The sequence below is a fragment of the Prunus persica genome, chromosome G1, assembly GCF_000346465.2.
Source record: "Prunus persica cultivar Lovell chromosome G1, Prunus_persica_NCBIv2, whole genome shotgun sequence".
Lineage (NCBI taxonomy): Eukaryota > Viridiplantae > Streptophyta > Magnoliopsida > Rosales > Rosaceae > Prunus > Prunus persica.
In genome coordinates, this window is record NC_034009.1 from 8,489,510 (window position 1) to 8,506,147 (window position 16,638).

A 16,638-nucleotide genomic window follows, 5' to 3' on the forward strand; every position below is an offset into this window, starting at 1 on the left:
ATTTTTAGTGACTTGAGTGATTCTGGAAAGATGTACTTCTCTATAAAATCACTTAAAACTACTTAAAATGATGATATGAAAAAGTAAAAGTAATTATTAACCTATCTAGAATCACTTTCAAACAAACCCTTAATTTCCTAACCATTCATTTTGTCTCCGGATTTATTCCTCACGTCATATTTTAATTGGTTTAGCAGCTAGCGATACATATTGGTGTAAACTAATATCACAGGGCGATTAGAAATGCTAAAAGGGCCAATGTGTTAGATTAACATGGAAAAGCTATGTAGAACAGTCGGTAGAATGGTCTTTACGCATAAGATCGCCACACGACTTGATTGTATCATATCCTCCTCCCCCTGGTGAAGTAGACTCACACAGACAAAGACACAAGAAAACTGCCAATTTTCATTACAATAAAAAAAAAATTGACAGCAAATTTATCCCCTTTACAATAAAATATATGACACTTTAACTTATAATATTCCCCTGAATTAATTTGAAAATTCAACTGTATCGATTCATTCACATAGAAACACCACAGATTCATCATCATGGCAAGGGCTCCTGTGAATCTCCCAAGCGAGACAAATGGAGATATGCGTCAGTCCCTGTACATACATGACACAAATGTCCGCATGTCAGAAAATTTCGGTGGATGAAGACATGTGATTTTAAAGAGAGATCAAAAGGCAAGTCAAATATATGACGACAATTTTACGGTCGGATTTAGAGAATATAATACAACTCGAGTGTAGAAGATTACAACTTCACAACTCAGAGAAGAAAGCTACAAACAAATTGGAAGACTGATGATATTCTGAATGCAACGTGCTTGAAAATGTGGATAAAGCAATGTGAAGAATATTCAGTGCAGGAGGCAAAAGAAAATGACAGGTGAAACCATGTAAAACATAAGATGGTTAACCAATGACATAGACAAGTAAAATTTATGATCTGTTTATGGCAACTAACGGGGTTGCCCCTTAAGAATTTTGATTGTGAAGCCTTGCTAATTATGTATAACATTCTGAACGCAACAGGTTTGAAAATGTGGACGAAACTGTGTAGAACTTTTGGTGCATGAAGGAAAAGAAAATGACAGCTGATTTAAAGAAGAGATCAAGAGCTAAGTGAAACATAAAGATGACCAGCTAATGACATAGACAAGTATTTTCTCTAATTACGATAGCGTATGGCTAACGCCAGAAAATACCCCTTCAGAACTCAGAAGGAGAAAGAAAGGTGCAAACAAATGGAAAGACTTTGATTGTGAAGTTATTCTGGAATAATCTAAATGGAACAGGTTTTGGAATTAGTCAACTCACCATATCCTTCCATTGAGATAATTTGCAAATCTCCTCCAAAATACCTAGCATACAAGCGACTTATAGGAAGCCCATATCCATACCCAGCCATTGTAACTGCATCAGCTTCAGAGATTTCTGAATGCTCATCCAAAGGGTTCCTTGCAGTGCTGTAAAGATATGTAAAGATTTTGGGGAGTCCACTTCTTGGTATGCCACCCCCCTCATCTGAGACCTATGAAGTCAGCCAAACCAACTTGATAAGCATTTCATTGTTTAAGTAGTAAACAATTGAAAATATATTGTTTAAGTAGTAAACAATTGAAAATATCATGAAATTCTCTAAATTACACTAAACAATACCTTGATAGTAACATCCTCAATTCCATCGGCAACTATTATTCTAACAGAAGGTGCAACTTTGTCCGAGTCCATGTACCGCTCTTGGACAGCACGCAAGGAGTTCTTAACTAACTCGAAGACCATAGTATGCAAGTGTGTTGGAACATACCTGTTACAGGAAACTAACAAAACTTCATTTGTTGGACAATATCATATCACCAGCCACCATTAATAGGTTCAAAGTGAAGAGAAAGAAAAAAGAAGTTCGGAGAAAATATCGATATCGATTAGAAACAGACCAACCAAGTGAGAATAAAATATACTTACGGGAATGTAAAATCAGGATCCCCATAGATATTAACTTTAGGTGCGCTTCCATACTCCCGTTGGCAGATTGAGCGGGCATCCTCACTAGCATTTCGTGCTACCTCCACAGGAGACATTTTTGTATGTATATAACCCACGACATGAGGAGGGGGGTTGGGATTGTGCAACTCGACATGCTGGCCTGAGTTCCACAGAGATTTTAGAACCCGGTGAAAGAAAAGTGAAATATCTAGCAAAACCAGCCAACTAAAATATCACAGTAAGAAGGCAATCTGACCGATGAGCATGCGAATTCCAATTCTTGACATGTAGAAGCGATCCAAAAATTGGTGAATCTCATCAAGATCCTCGTAGACAATCCTCGGATTTATGCCTTTCTTCAACTGTTGAACGCCCAAAGCCATCATTGGGACCACGTTATTGTGTCTTACCTTAATCGCCTTAATCATGTGTGTAAATTCCTTCTCATCATTAGCATCCTTAATTTCAGGAAAGGATCTAAGGTCGCGGAAGGAATCCAAATACCAGTCTCGTACCTGAATATAAAATAAAGAAAAAAATTACACCAAAGTGTATATGCCTCAAATCCTTGTAACTTCATGCTGGATGTGCTATCTAGTTGATCACCCTGTAACTCCAAACCACCAGCGTGCCCAACAAACCAAATTATTCTTAAACAAGTGCATTTAACAGATAGTTTCCTCATAGTTCACTGTCTAAAATATAAAAGGCTTGAGAACAAGAACTCAGATAGTAGTTTGCAGAAAGAACAATCTCAGCCACAAGCAATTCGCACGCAGTTACTCTGAAGAATCATTTGGCAAACAATTCCAATGCATTCTTGCTTTTGAAAGCAAAAGATTGAACCTTTAAAAGCACATGTAGCCTAAACTTTTCATAAACCTTTTTGGTATAATCAAATAAAATAATAAGACAATAAATCAAATTTTATTCTGTTCGACAAAGGAATTAAATTCAAAGCCACATCATTAAAGAAAACAAATAAGAAAACGCATAATTCACAACAACAAAAACAAAAAGTACCTTCAAAACGGCAGGTTTCTCAGACAAGCCATAAGGGAGGGCCTCGAGCTCAATTGCTCGCCTAGCAATCCTAATGGGGAGCTCCTTGTGAAGAAACTGAGCGGAGATTATAAAATTCCTCCGGGTGGGTCTGGACCCAAACTCCATCATATACCTGAGGCTCACGCCCGTCTGCTTCATACAGCCCCATCTCTGCACCTCGTCGATCAAGCTCTTGGAGAAGGACTCGCAGGCCTTCTTAACCGCCATGGCTCCACCAGCGAGCCCAGAAGCGAGTATCACCTTGGAAATGCGCAATCACCCGCATGCAAGCCTGGCTCTCGCTCTCACAACAATGCAACACTGACATAGAAGATATCAAAGCCAAAGCCCCCAAAGCTAATCTCTGAGTTTTTCTGTAAATTACAAGATACAAAATGCGCGATATATAAAGAGGACAAATGCGTATCTTTTGCTTTCAATTTCAACCCTAGGGTTATATTTTAACCAGAGGAGGACCATGAGAACAAACACTCACCCCAATTAAGATTTTTGAGGCTTCGTTTTTGTTTGGTCCTGGTTTCGGATTCTCGGTTTCTTGGTATCTATGGGTGGTGTGGTTCTGAGAGTCGTCACGTGCCACGTTTTGTACTGACGTGCTGGGTTTTCGACACGTGGACATGAACCCTTATCTCCACCTGCAGAGCAGAGGGGTTTTACTGTTTGGGTTCGCGGGAAAGCCGAAATGGACAGCTTTTACTGGGCCTGGATGAATCAGGTGAAAAAAGTAAAGGCAACAGTGTGAGTGGGTGGTGGGCCCATGAGCCCATGGTCCCATTTTTGTACCAAAAGATAGCTCATGTCAATGGGTGACCATGGCTCACTCGGGCACAAGCAGAGTGGATAATATCATAAATATATATACTTTTTCAATTTTGAAATAGGATGTTCTAAATCCGCTGATATTTTTTATTTTATGTATATATCTAAGCCTAGGTCATTTTCGGATTTAAGGTTAAGCATTTTAAGTTCTGGAGGTATTAGAAAAATGTTCCTTGATGAGATTGTTCGAGAGCTTAAAATGTTTATAAACGACGATATTGGGAGAATACAGAATCGAACATATCTGTAAATGATATTACGTGAAAATTTGGTACGCTAAAACTAGTCAAGTTTTATCATAAAATTGAGGTACAGTGAATATTCCTCTTTATGAAAGTAAGAACATTAAAAAGAAAATACCATAACTGTATAGATTACTTTCTAGTTCTAATTTATATGTTTCTTTATAATATTAACATATTTGATGTGTTACGTTTGTGATTTAGGATTTAAGATTAAGAAAATTCCAAAAGTTATGGTGAGCCCACGAGACAATAATAAGAAACTCCAATTGAGTCTCCAACAAAGAAAAATACCAAGAGAGGTATATATGCAACTGTTACACGAAAACTTTTGCTCGAAATAGAGACAATGACGTGAATAACGAATCTGCGCACGATTTTCACAAACACAAAATATGACGATCTATTTTGTCATGCCAATTTCTTGTCCATATTTCTTCAAGTGCTTGAAGATCATATCCTAGTATGTGTAACGTCAATCGGATGATGCGTATACTAGTCAGCTTGTCCTTTTTCTTTACGAATGGGACATCAAGAATTCCATCCCCTCTCAATCCTATCCTCCTCATCCTTGTTAAGATTCAAAGTCGAAAACAAATTTACTTTGAATCAGCCTTAATTAATATTAGGCGCAATATTAATCCACTTGTTGCATGCATGCATCTTAGTTGGATTAAATTAATAGATGAGAACAAAAACAACGGATTAGTATTAAGCCATCCAATTAGTCTTTAATGAGGTGATTAAGCGTAAGCTAATATGGTAGGATCATCGATGTATATCCAAACCCTTGCGTATACGTTTTTGATTCATCATGTGTTTAGTTATTTGTAAACTTCTATAAATATAATATTAATGTAAAGATCTTATATCCTTAGGAACCCACGAAAAGCTAATATTACAACATCTAGTAATGTTTCAAATATGTGATAAGTTAAACTCATACATCTATTGAGTGCTTAGTGGATCCCACAAAGGAAATGCTTAAACGATACGGGAGTGGAATTTCTCACACACACACACACAATTATGATTCCGTGATGATTCGAACCTGAGACCTCTGATTTATAAGTTAAGGTCATTTTCTATTGGGCTAGATCCGTTGCCAAATTAAATACCTTGATTTTGATTAGAAAGCAAAAGGAACACATATGTCATAATACTAATGTCTGGTTTTATAACCTAGTCTTGTTCTCTCAATAACCATTCCATTGATGTGTACATGTATTAACTAACTAGAGCAGTGAAACGATATATTTGAAATTTGATTATTCTTCTTATCTTAAGTGATTGGTTACGTGAGGAGAGAGAAAAAAGAACGAAAGTTTTATACGAGTAAAGTGGAAGAAATGGAATATATTTAGCCGTGAGAACTTATTTTTCTTTTCAATTTTATGATGCAATTTGATTCAAATGCTCATGAGTTTCTAATTTAAAATAAAATGTTTGATGAAACGCTTCTAAGGTAAACAAGACTGAGATACATTCTCGTGTTCGATTGCATAAGCTTGTTTGTCATAATAACAAATTTACAAGTCTGTTTCCAACCAGTGGAGGTGATTACTTCAAATTATTGTTATTTGCTCTTCCAGACATGTTTGACCAAATGCCAATGGTCTTGAAGAAAATGAAGCAGAATTCATTTTTTTCCTTTTCCTTGGTGAGAAAGGAGGCCAGAAAAGCCCAACAACAAATGACTTTTTTTTTCTTCTCTTTTTTCTGTTGACATTTTTGGGTGTTAAAAGAAGGGCTTTCACATATAGGCTCATAGAGAAAAATACTTCAGGTCTAATACTTTAGAAAATTATCAAAATGTACTTTGAAGTGAAAAAAATAGTGACATACTAATGTCATGTTTATTTATTAGCAGTGATGGACCTATTAAGACACGTTTTGGTTTAGACCAGGTTTTTAAAACACGCACTACCTTTATATATATATATATATATATTTATAAAAAGGACCAATTTAACAGGAAACTTGCCATTGCTTAAGCTTTTAATTGGGCATGTATAATTCCTTATTTATGTGGGATTGGAAGTTCTCTTTATTTAATTGAGTTTTAATAGGGCTTGCACAATTCCTTATTTAAGTGGGATTGTGAGTTCTCTTTATAAAGGACCAATTTAACATCACTCAATTTTGTCAAGTGTGCATGCATCACAAGAATTCTGCATTTTTTTTTCCTTCTTGAGTAGACCAATCTAAAGTAAGTCGGATTCATAATTTTTTCTTCTTGAGCAAACACCAATTTTGTTTATTCTTTTTTCAATAATCTTTGTTTTTTCTTATTTAACTCTCTCTGTATTGCACCTTCGCTAAAAAATTCCAAGTCCGCTAGTGCTTATTAAGAATGAGTATTGGATTGATTTCAATTCATACTATCATATGTTTATAGTACATAAGTATTTGAATGATTTTAGTTCTCGACTCCCCATGCTATTACCAACACATAAAGAATAAAAAACTATATGAATACCAAGTTAAAATCCGTAATTAAATACTCTTAAAATCAAAATTGGATCAGTAGGTGAGTAGTTGATCTGATTTCATTTCTTCGTTCCTCCATTTAAGTTCTCCGATTAATGGGTTTGGAGGGAAGAAAAAAAGTTGTTACCAGGTGTCAGGTCATAAAGATGGAGGGTCCAAGAAAATGGTCCTCGGTGGGTAGTGTTATCATTGCTCTTTCAGTCAGACAGGCGGGGAATTTTTTTTTGTGCGCCTTAGCTGTTCGAAATCCACCAAGGTACCCAACGATACACCCAGACAGACTGACAGCGCATCATTTCCAATCCAATTTCCTCCTCCTCATTCTCAACTCAACTGCCTGTTTTTTATTTTTCCAATTATTATAATTCATAAATCTTCTTTTTCCCCACAGTACGTCTTTTGCTGTCTGCTAACGTAAGCCGCATAGAAAGAGTGTGTTCATAATCTCACGATAAATTCTACTCCTATCTCGTTTTGTTTATCCCACTTAATAACCCTACAATACATCAGTACAATTCACAAATAAATTAACAGAAAATAGGGGATATATAGTTAGATTGCATACTCTCCAAATGAAATGATGAATGTTATAGTTAAACTTGCAAGTTTTCAACTAGTTATCGTTTGATATCCAGTTCTTAAGATGTGATACTATTCTATTTGAGTCTTGATATCATTACATTCTACGATTAGTTGAAGATTATTTCAGTTTTAATTCATGAAATAAGTTATTTGGGATTACAACTTTCATGTTAATTCTTCAAGAATGGAAATAAAATCGTCTTATAAAAAACATAACATGACATATCTAGTATATTGATAAAACATTATCCAAAAAAAGAAAACCAAGTCTCAATTTGAAGGAGTTAGCAAGGAAGGTTATCTTCCACTGCATCATTATAAGATGTAACAAAAAACAAAAACAACCAAACAGAACATTCTTAACAACTTTTTAGATGTTTCTTAAGTTCCTGTAACTAATTTATCGCGAAATTTCATTAACTCACGGTCCAACGGCGCCATATTAGCGGCTCATGTTAGACATGATAGCCTGTTTACTCTCTGAGAAATAAATAAATAATTTTTGCTTAATCACAAAGAAACAAAGAAACTTAAAATAAAATAAAATACATATTTTTTGGACAACAATCAATTACCAGACAGCGATTCTCACTTACCCTCTTTCTCTTCCTTCCACGCTTTTAGTTTTTCCTTTTCAATTTTCTCACAATTTCCCCTCCTGAATTTTTCTGTAATATTTTTCAATTCTTGTTATTTTTGGAGAAAATTAAAGTTTCGATTTTTATCCCAAGGAAGAACACCGTGGAGGATTGTAGTTAGGGTTTCGTTGTTAAACCTCCAGCAAATCTCAATCCGGAGCAACAGATGCTGTGGAGTTTTGCAAAATCGTAGAAAGGGGAAAGGTTAGGGTTTTCTTGCGGATTCGATTTCGGAGGGGTTAGTCTCTGGCAACCATGGCCAGCAACTTGCCGATGAGTCCTCAGTTGGAGCAGATCCATGGTGAAATCCACGATAATTTTCGAGCCCTCGCGTATGTCTCTGTGTTTTAGTTGCATTTTAATTTTTATCCATACTGAATAAAGATCATGGCTTTTCGTTTTCTTAAGTGCCTGAACTTTTCTACGCATTGATTGTTGAATTGTGAATTCGGTGATAGGATGTTTTCTCACAATCCTAGCATGTTTAGCAATTGAAGATAGACAATTCAGTTAGAGGGATGTCAGGATATGTAGGATGTTGTATTGCTCAATAATCAATTTGTTTGTTTTGTAATGTGTGTTCCTATTCATTCTCATTTAAGTTAGATTGATGCTCGTAAACTGTAGTTAAGCATTATTAACTTGCCATAGATAGAGTTACTGAGGCGATTTAAAGAGTATACGTGCTTGCTCAGCTGTTCCTGTAAGAGTTTACATCTGTGCAATGTTTTCATGTAGTGTTGAGTAACATTGGCTGCTCTTTAGAAACGTATACAGATTTTCTAGTTTTCAAGGCTCAACTTGCTCTATTGATTGTTTGCGTAAAGCATTGATGTCGGTTATTTATGGAGATCCAATACTACAATGAATAAAATTCTTTTGGTTGTGTTCTTGATGGATCACTGCTTGCATCCATACTACCTAACGGGCAACAATATATGCCAGAAGTGCATCATTGTTTCCACATCTACTTAAAAATTATTTTGACATCCCTACTTGAAACCCCATGGAAGCAGCAACCATGATATACTTTCCACAAACTGATGGATAATGAGGGAGATGTTAGTCAATAGTAGCCATTGTGAGCTTTTGTTCTTTGTTTACAGTTTCATTTTAACTTCCGGTTATTAGGTGGTTACTGAATTCAGCTGTCATGGTTGTATCACTGCTCTCTGCCTCCGTCTGACACAGTGCACTCTTTTCTTTTTTACCATGAACCAGAGTTCTGTAGCCTGTGTTAATCTCTCATATGTTTATGTGTTGCCAACTCCACACAGTCCTTGTTTACACAACCTTATATGTTAACTGTGTGCCTATTATTCTTCTACAAGGTGTAGTTACTGAAGGAAAAGAATAATTTATGTAATTGCAGACTATTTATCTGTTTCTTTTGTTGGGGGAAGTCTTGGGGTTGTTACAGTAGATACTTGTACTTCCCTGCTTTTCATAATAGAGTGATATTATAATTACGGTGACTTCCTCTTTGTTTTCAGAAATGGCTTCCAGAAGCTGGATAAGATCAAAGACTCCAATAGACAAAGTAAACAGCTGGAAGAACTTACAGGAAAGATGAGGGAATGTAAAAGGTATGCCACATATGGGCTTTTACTCTCCTAAATTTATCTGACTACTTTCAGAAACTTAGAATTTTGGATATTCTTAATTCTCACATTATATGAAGAGAAAGAAAAGACGGAAAAACAAATGTGGCTACATCTAATGCAATTTTTACATTTTAATGAGTCTTGCACCACCATGTCATTAGGCAATTTTGGCATCCTTAAAAATTAGCAACTTATTGGAACAGAGAAATTAGGAGTAGAACCATGAGAGCATCCTCAGTTTAACTGGGATCAAGATGTGAGCGACTATAAGTCATGCCTAATATACAAGTCTTGCATCCTATTTCTGGACTTCCATGCATCTCTTCATTTGTGATCAGTTTTGGGGATGTTGGAAGAATTCAGGTATGGGATGATTGTCATGATGCCATATGAAAGAATAAAATAAATAGGAATTATTTTGATCCCAGATCTTGAGATTTTCCCTTTACTTAAATCACAGAGTGTGATTTTGTAAATTCATTGTTTCAGATTAATCAAAGAGTTTGACCGTGAAATCAAAGATGAGGAGAGCCGAAATCCTCCTGATGTGAATAAACAACTCAATGATGAGAAGCAATCTATGGTCAGTTCTTATGAGCTTTTGTTTTTCGCATCACATAATGTGTACATGTACACTGTAACACATGCATGTTTGCAAACTTGCTTACTGCTTTTGAATTGAAAATGTTTTGAGAGCAATATTTGTTTCAGATTATTCTCATATGCCATTCTTATGTAATTAAATCATATTATTGAATTTTTTTCTCTATTGCCAAGGTTCATAACAGTGTCCTTCAATTCTTATGTAATAGTTTTTGTGTGAGGAAACTAATCTAGGGATTGATATTTTAGTGCACAAGATCTTTCTAGGCACACATTTGATTCCTTCTACTTTTTGCTATTGTAAAAATTGCATCTAATTATAATACTTCATTTGCAGATCAAAGAGCTGAATTCATATGTTCAATTGAGAAAAACGTGAGTTCAGCTATGCATTTTGTATTCTTGACCATTACTTACTTACTTACTGACTCAAGTACTCTAATCTGATTGTTTTAGTTTGTTACCTTCAGTCCTTATATTCATGGGACAAACAAGTTAATCCCCAAAGATAGAAATCTTTTGTACAATACAGTTTTTGAAGTCTATAAACCCCCTTCACTCTTCATGTTCTGGGGTCCCTTGATTTTGGAAAAATGATATTCATACTCTAGATGAACTGCAGGTTTATGAATAGCCTCGGAAACAAGAGAGTCGAACTCTTTGATATGGGAGCAGGAGTTAGTGAACCAACTGCTGACGACAATGTTCAAATGGCTTCAGGTAATTTCTTATCTTTCTGCATATCTGTCAGCTTAGTTTGATTATGTAAAGATGAGCTTTCTCCTACTTCAGTTTGTTTCATTATTTTAGCTGTTGATTATCCGATGCTAGTCAGCCTTGCGCTCCTTTGATCAGTACAATGTAAATGTGAATCAAACTGCTTGGAACTTTGTGTCTATATCTGTGCGTGTGTTTTATGCCTGATTTGAAAATAATACATTTGTCTGACCTCCTTTTCAATTTACATGTATGTCTGATAGCTATGTCAAATCAAGAACTAATCGATTCTGGGACGAAAACAATGGATGAGACAGATCAGGTCATTGAACGCTCTAAAAAGGTGAGTAGCTATCCAAAATAACACAAATTTTAAATTTGCCCTTCTTTTTTCCTCTTTCCAGCAATCTTAACTCTTTGGCTGGCCGATAGGTTGTCGAGCAAACAATTGAAGTGGGAACTCAAACTGCAGTTACCTTAAAGGGCCAAGTAAGTATTCTCACCTGTCATTTCTATTAACTTTCATTTCAAGAAATTAGCCTAACATGGTTTCACTCCAAATCTTGCAGACTGAACAAATGGGCCGCATTGTGAATGAGCTGGACACAATTCAGTTTTCAATTAAGAAGGCCTCCCAGCTGGTGAAAGAGATTGGTAGACAGGTTAGTTGAGATCCTTCCCCCTAAGGCCTAGTTTGGGATTGTTGTCACTTTTAAAAAAAAGTTGCTTCTGCTGTGCTTTGAAAATAATTAGCTGTAAAGTAAAGCAGCTTCATGTTTGGTAAACAATATTTTTAAAGTGTTGTTAGTACAAAAAGTAGTGTCAAAACTGTTTGGTAAATTTTAATATAAAATTGTTGTAACTGTGCATAATGACTGAAATAGACATGATGTTAAAAGTGTTATATACAGTACAGGTAGTGATGGAGTGGAGGTGGTGGTGGTGATGAAGGTGGAGTTGGTGATTGTGGGTAGTGGTGGTGGTGGTGGGGATGGTGGTTGTGGAGGTGGTGGTGGATATGGAGATTTTGGAGGTGGAGGTGGGTGGTGGTGTTGGAGGTGGAGGTGGTGGTGGTAGAGTAGGTGGCGGTTGTGGTGGCGGTGGTGGTGGTGGTAGAGTAGGTGGCAGTTGTGGTGGTGGTGGTGGTGGCAGTGGCGGTGGCGATGGTTGTGGAGGTAGTGAATGTAGTGGTGCAAGTGGTGGAGTTGGATGTGGAAGTGGAGGTAGTGTCATTTTTTAAAATGAATGATGGTATTTTGGGAATTAAAAAAATTCATTAAAGGTTCATCTCTGCTTCTTTTGAAAGCAGCTTTGAAAAGCAACCCAGAGCTTGCTTTTAAAAGCTGCTCTCAAAAGACCACTGCTTTTAAAATAATCAGGATATTTTATTTTTACCAAACACCTTAAACTGCTTAACTTTAAAATGAACCAGGTTTTTGGCCAAAAAAAGCAATCCCAAACGGGGGCCTAAGTGCTCTATCTGTATTTTTTGTATGAAAAACTAATTTATTTTTTTTCAATATTTTCAGGTGGCAACAGACAAGTGTATCATGCTTTTTCTTTTGCTTATTGTAGTCGGTGTAATAGCAATTATTGTTGTGAAGGTATGCTCTTTGGTTCTTATATATTGCCCTAGGTTTTTGTAGCCTGCTACCTGTTTTGGAAGTTACATATGAAATTACAAAGGTATCTGCAAAGTTGTATTTTAGGAACTTTTCGTAAAGGAAATCTGTTGATGCGAGAGTTTGGAAAGTTCTTTCTGATTGAAAGAGATGCAATACAAGGGGAATGTGAATAGTGAACCTTATTATCTCTTTTCGTCTCCCTCTAGGTAGTTAAGGATGTCATGCATGGAAGATTTATGCTTTCATTCTCTGAAGTGAGTGTTGAAAATCTTCCTAGCGAAAAAGTGAAATAACAAAGAGAGATGAGTATTGAAAAATGACCATCTTATGAATCTTTGGAATGCAGTCACTTCTATGAGTTTGATTTATTAGGAACCTTGATGCTGCTCTACGATGATCACTTATTATTGAACATGAAAAGTGGATTAGTGTGTGTCGAATAGTAGTAATACTAATAAAAGATCCAACATTTATGCTTCATCCTGCTTGTGAACTTTAGGCTTTTTTGCGTTGTATCATGTCATGTACATTAGTACCAGCACTTTTGCTGCACCCGTCTCTGTTCTTAACTTGAGTGTGTGTTACTCTTTCAGATTGTGCACCCTGGCAACAAAAACATCCGGGTTATCCCTGGATTGGCACCACCTGCTGCAAGGAGGCTTTTGTCACTGAGTACTCTGCAACAGTTCGAATAGTTTCCTCCTCTTTAACCAGATTCAATTTTTCTGATATAGTTACTATGATTTGTGTTCTGGGGGTGCAGAGGAAGCTCAGAGGAATACGTTGCATTGATCGGTCTTTTCTTTTTATTTATACTTTCATTCTTGGCTGAGTTGTGCATATTGTTTGTGATTCTCTATGTAAATCACATGCGAGTCCTTTTTTGCTTTGGTTTGGGTGGGGGCACGGTTCTTTCTGTAATCTTTCCAAGATTGTTTTAGGTATAGAGAGATGTACTTTATTCTATATCTACTCACATAGAGATGTATGCCCTTTCAATCTGTATGCAGACTATTTTAATTTCTAGTGAATATGAGAGCGGCTTGTTGCAAAAAAATGTCTGTCTCTTTCCGAAATTTTCTCATTAGAGAGAGGAAGTGTTCAATCTGTACAGTGAAGAAATAAAGACAGTGGAACGACGGAGGGTGGCAGGTCCAAACACAGCCGTGCCGTCATGAGGAATTTTGTTTACAAATATGTCATCTTTGATTCTTGTCGTTGCAGTCTCACAAAACTGTACACACACAAAAGGAAACCAGAATGGAATTTGCATGCTTCTAATCTAATTTTTTTTTTTTTAAACCCAATAGTAAGCTTCTTTGTTTTCCCAATAACCCATTATGATTTATGATGTTATACAGTGCTGTAATTAATTTCCTCAACATACAAACAACTTGACACCAATTTCTAACAATACAGTTTGGACTCAATTATATTAGCACAATGAGATTGAGAAACAAGCACGCTAACCTCTATGCTATCAGAAGGCCGAGACCGACTTCCCAAACCCGGGGGAATTACCGATCCAAGCCACCCTGAGTATAAACAGAACTGAACCCAGAATTGCAGTGAAGTAAAACCGAGTTTGAAGATTATTTACGCGGTAACATTTGTTTTGGTTGATCAAGAAACAACCGTCCGCGTGGCAAAAACTTGGCCACTCTCCAAGTACCACCCCAAGATCCTGACCGTAGAAAATGGAATCTGAGGCGTAGAGTTCAAACAGTGAAATAAGGGTTAATATATTCCAACGGTCGAATTGGATTGACTGCATTTTAATAAGATACGCCTGAAAAGAGAGATGGGGCAGAGAAGAAAGATTGGTTCAGAAATCCCAGAAACCCTAATCGCGGAGGAGCAAGAAGCAGAAGAAGGACGATTCTTCGCATGCTATCTGTTGAGCTCTCGCAGCCCCCGCTACAAAGGCCACACCTATATTGGGTACCTTCCATCTTCCCCTAATTCTTTTTTTTTTTTCTTTTTTCAAATTCCCAATCTGTTGAGAATAATAAGATCAATCTTGATTTGAACATTTTCGATCTGAACTTTTTTAAAGTTTGAGACTTTCTTGGAGAGCTTGGAGTAATAAGAGAGCCCACTTGAATTCTGTGTCTTTGTTTGTGCTTATTTGGGTGATTCTGATACAGATTCACAGTGAACCCACGGCGTCGTATAAGACAGCACAATGGTGAAATAGCGCAAGGTGCTTGGAGAACGAAGCGGAAGCGTCCATGGGAGATGGTGTTGTGCATCTATGGTTTCCCAACTAACGTTTCTGCTCTCCAGGTCTCTTCATTTCTTTCTTTTGTTCCCTTTACAATTAACTTGTCTATGGATTGCTCTGTATGATCTGTTTGTGTCTTTAATTTGATTGATTGGGACAAATTTCTTGGGAATTATATTCTGATAATTATGTGTCATTTAAGGATATTTCCAGCTTGATTGGGACCGTAGGCACCAGATTTGACAAATTGGGATTGAAGGTTTTTTATCATTATTTTAGGATTGATATTAATTGGAAATTTGGGACTTTCTTTCTAATGTTCCCTTTGGAACTTTGCAGTTTGAATGGGCCTGGCAGCACCCAACTGTATCAAAGGCGGTTAGGCAGGCTGCTGCAGGCTTTAAATCACCGCGAGGGCTTGTCAGTAAGATCAAACTTGCATACACCATGCTCACTCTCCCTCCTTGGCAGAGGTATCATCTTGTTATCTTCCTTGTGAGTTGTGAATGGATGAATATATACATACGCTTTTGCTGTTATTGATGGAAAGTGATATTGTTTCTATGTATCATCAGCTTGAACATCACTGTAAAATTCTTTTCAACCCAGTACACCAAACATTCTGCTGGTTGTCCACGACTTCCGGAACAGATGAAGGTCAAAGTCTGCTCTATGGATGAGCTTCCTTCCTGTACTAAACCGTCTGATGACCTTTTGGAAAATGAAGATGAGTGGTGTCATGAAAGGGAATGTGATGAAGATATGAATTCCAGTACACTACCCGAAGAAACATTATTGGACTTCAGGACTCATAATTCAGCAGATGATCAGCAGAGTGATAGTGGCATTAGAATGAATGAATGAAGTACATGGATGCAGTAAGGAAGTAGGAGAAGATGAGTGCTATAATGGAAAAGAATGTGATGAAGCTATGAAAGATGGTACATGACAGAAGAAACATTATCAGATCTTATAGTTCAAAGTTCAGCATATGATCAGCAGGATGATACTGGCAAGATAATTAACGAAGCATATGGATGCAGTGAAGTAGTAGGAGAGGATTGTACAGAGCAATTTGGTTTTATGGCATCGCCAGTGAGAACGCCATCTTCAAATGGCACTACCTCATTTGACACAGAAGTAACTAAAGATATAGGTTTGTGTAGATCTTCTGATGACATGAGTGTTGATTTGGGCCGACCTGCAAGGGAATAATCGACAGCTATAGTTGCAGACGATGATCAGTCTCCCAGCAGAAGCTATCTCCGGCCTTGTGGAGCTGAGGTAATAGATTTGACAACCCCTGCTCCCCTATGCAGAAGCCATTTAATATGTTTGATGATTTTATGGTTTGGTCGAATAATTTAGAGGAATTTGTAATATATAGTAATAGCCTTCTGGTTCAAGTCTTACAGTTTGAATGAAATAAAAGATCTTTTTTACTCACTTCAATGAATTAAGAGACCGGAAGTGTTGCTAATTCTTTGTTGGCATACTGGTGTTTCCAAGTTAATTAGAGCAATTTTAAGTTACAACTAGCTAGCAATATTTGGTCAAATTAACAAATTAAGAGTAAATTTACTAGACAAATAGAATCAGTTCATTGATAACTCAAAAAGGTACACAGTTAAAGAAACTAAAGCCGATAAAAATCGTGGTACAAATATATTCATCAATACTCAGTTCTCTGCACACATTTAAAATTAGAGAGCTACAGCCATCACTTGTAGAATTAATTCCTTATACACCAACCAGGAGCTGATTTAATATCGCTTGGGACCAGTTAGACAATTGGCTACTTTGGGTTTCACCAATCGGATCAACATCATGAGAGACCACATTCTCAAAGTTACTTGGGCTCCAAGCTTCACCAAGTAGTTGTTCCATATCGGCCATCGTATTTTCCTCATTCTCAAAGTTAATTTGGGTTTCACCAATCGGATCAACATCGTGAGAAACCACATTCTCAAATTTACTTGGGCTCCAAGCTTCACCAAGTAGTTGTTCCATGTCGGCCATCGTGTTTTCCTCT

The 16,638-nt window shown here is 36.8% G+C and overlaps 3 protein-coding genes across 3 annotated transcripts; 2 read left to right on the forward strand and 1 right to left on the reverse strand.

The window, feature by feature from the left end:
- On the reverse strand, positions 275 to 3,957 carry LOC18792242 (pyruvate dehydrogenase (acetyl-transferring) kinase, mitochondrial). Its single transcript, XM_007223276.2, has 6 exons — positions 3,021 to 3,957; positions 2,254 to 2,512; positions 1,977 to 2,157; positions 1,671 to 1,818; positions 1,329 to 1,542; positions 275 to 611 (listed from the first exon to the last, which is right to left on the reverse strand). Exons 1-6 carry the CDS (start codon positions 3,267 to 3,269, stop codon positions 553 to 555), a joined length of 1,110 nt encoding a protein of 369 aa, XP_007223338.1. The 5' UTR covers positions 3,270 to 3,957; the 3' UTR covers positions 275 to 552.
- LOC18789781 (novel plant SNARE 13) lies at positions 7,719 to 13,439 on the forward strand. The gene is made up of 10 exons (XM_007222934.2): positions 7,719 to 8,165; positions 9,327 to 9,419; positions 9,927 to 10,020; positions 10,378 to 10,415; positions 10,663 to 10,760; positions 11,021 to 11,100; positions 11,190 to 11,246; positions 11,327 to 11,419; positions 12,287 to 12,361; positions 12,976 to 13,439. Exons 1-10 carry the CDS (start codon positions 8,089 to 8,091, stop codon positions 13,075 to 13,077), a joined length of 807 nt encoding a protein of 268 aa, XP_007222996.1. The 5' UTR covers positions 7,719 to 8,088; the 3' UTR covers positions 13,078 to 13,439.
- On the forward strand, positions 13,984 to 16,066 carry LOC18789460 (structure-specific endonuclease subunit SLX1). Its single transcript, XM_020553801.1, has 4 exons — positions 13,984 to 14,323; positions 14,530 to 14,668; positions 14,946 to 15,079; positions 15,182 to 16,066. The coding sequence occupies exons 1-4, from the start codon at positions 14,184 to 14,186 to the stop codon at positions 15,468 to 15,470; spliced, it is 702 nt and encodes a 233-aa protein (XP_020409390.1). The 5' UTR covers positions 13,984 to 14,183; the 3' UTR covers positions 15,471 to 16,066.

What these genes read in the sequence shown, in the direction of transcription:
- LOC18792242 (XM_007223276.2), bottom strand. Translation starts at nt 3,269, where the DNA reads ATGGCGGTTAAGAAGGCCTGCGAGTCCTTCTCCAAGAGCTTGATCGAC. An exon ending in TTGAGGATGTTACTATCAAG is followed by an intron (nt 1,543 to 1,670) that starts GTATTGTTTAGT and finishes CTGACTTCATAG; the next exon opens with GTCTCAGATGAGGGGGGTGG. An exon ending in TATCTCAATGGAAGGATATG is followed by an intron (nt 612 to 1,328) that starts GTGAGTTGACTA and finishes ATGTATGTACAG; the next exon opens with GGACTGACGCATATCTCCAT.
- LOC18789781 (XM_007222934.2), top strand. Translation starts at nt 8,089, where the DNA reads ATGGCCAGCAACTTGCCGATGAGTCCTCAGTTGGAGCAGATCCATGGT. An exon ending in TGAAAGAGATTGGTAGACAG is followed by an intron (nt 11,420 to 12,286) that starts GTTAGTTGAGAT and finishes CAATATTTTCAG; the next exon opens with GTGGCAACAGACAAGTGTAT. An exon ending in TAGCAATTATTGTTGTGAAG is followed by an intron (nt 12,362 to 12,975) that starts GTATGCTCTTTG and finishes TTACTCTTTCAG; the next exon opens with ATTGTGCACCCTGGCAACAA.
- LOC18789460 (XM_020553801.1), top strand. Translation starts at nt 14,184, where the DNA reads ATGGGGCAGAGAAGAAAGATTGGTTCAGAAATCCCAGAAACCCTAATC. An exon ending in AAAGGCCACACCTATATTGG is followed by an intron (nt 14,324 to 14,529) that starts GTACCTTCCATC and finishes ATTCTGATACAG; the next exon opens with ATTCACAGTGAACCCACGGC. An exon ending in CTAACGTTTCTGCTCTCCAG is followed by an intron (nt 14,669 to 14,945) that starts GTCTCTTCATTT and finishes GGAACTTTGCAG; the next exon opens with TTTGAATGGGCCTGGCAGCA.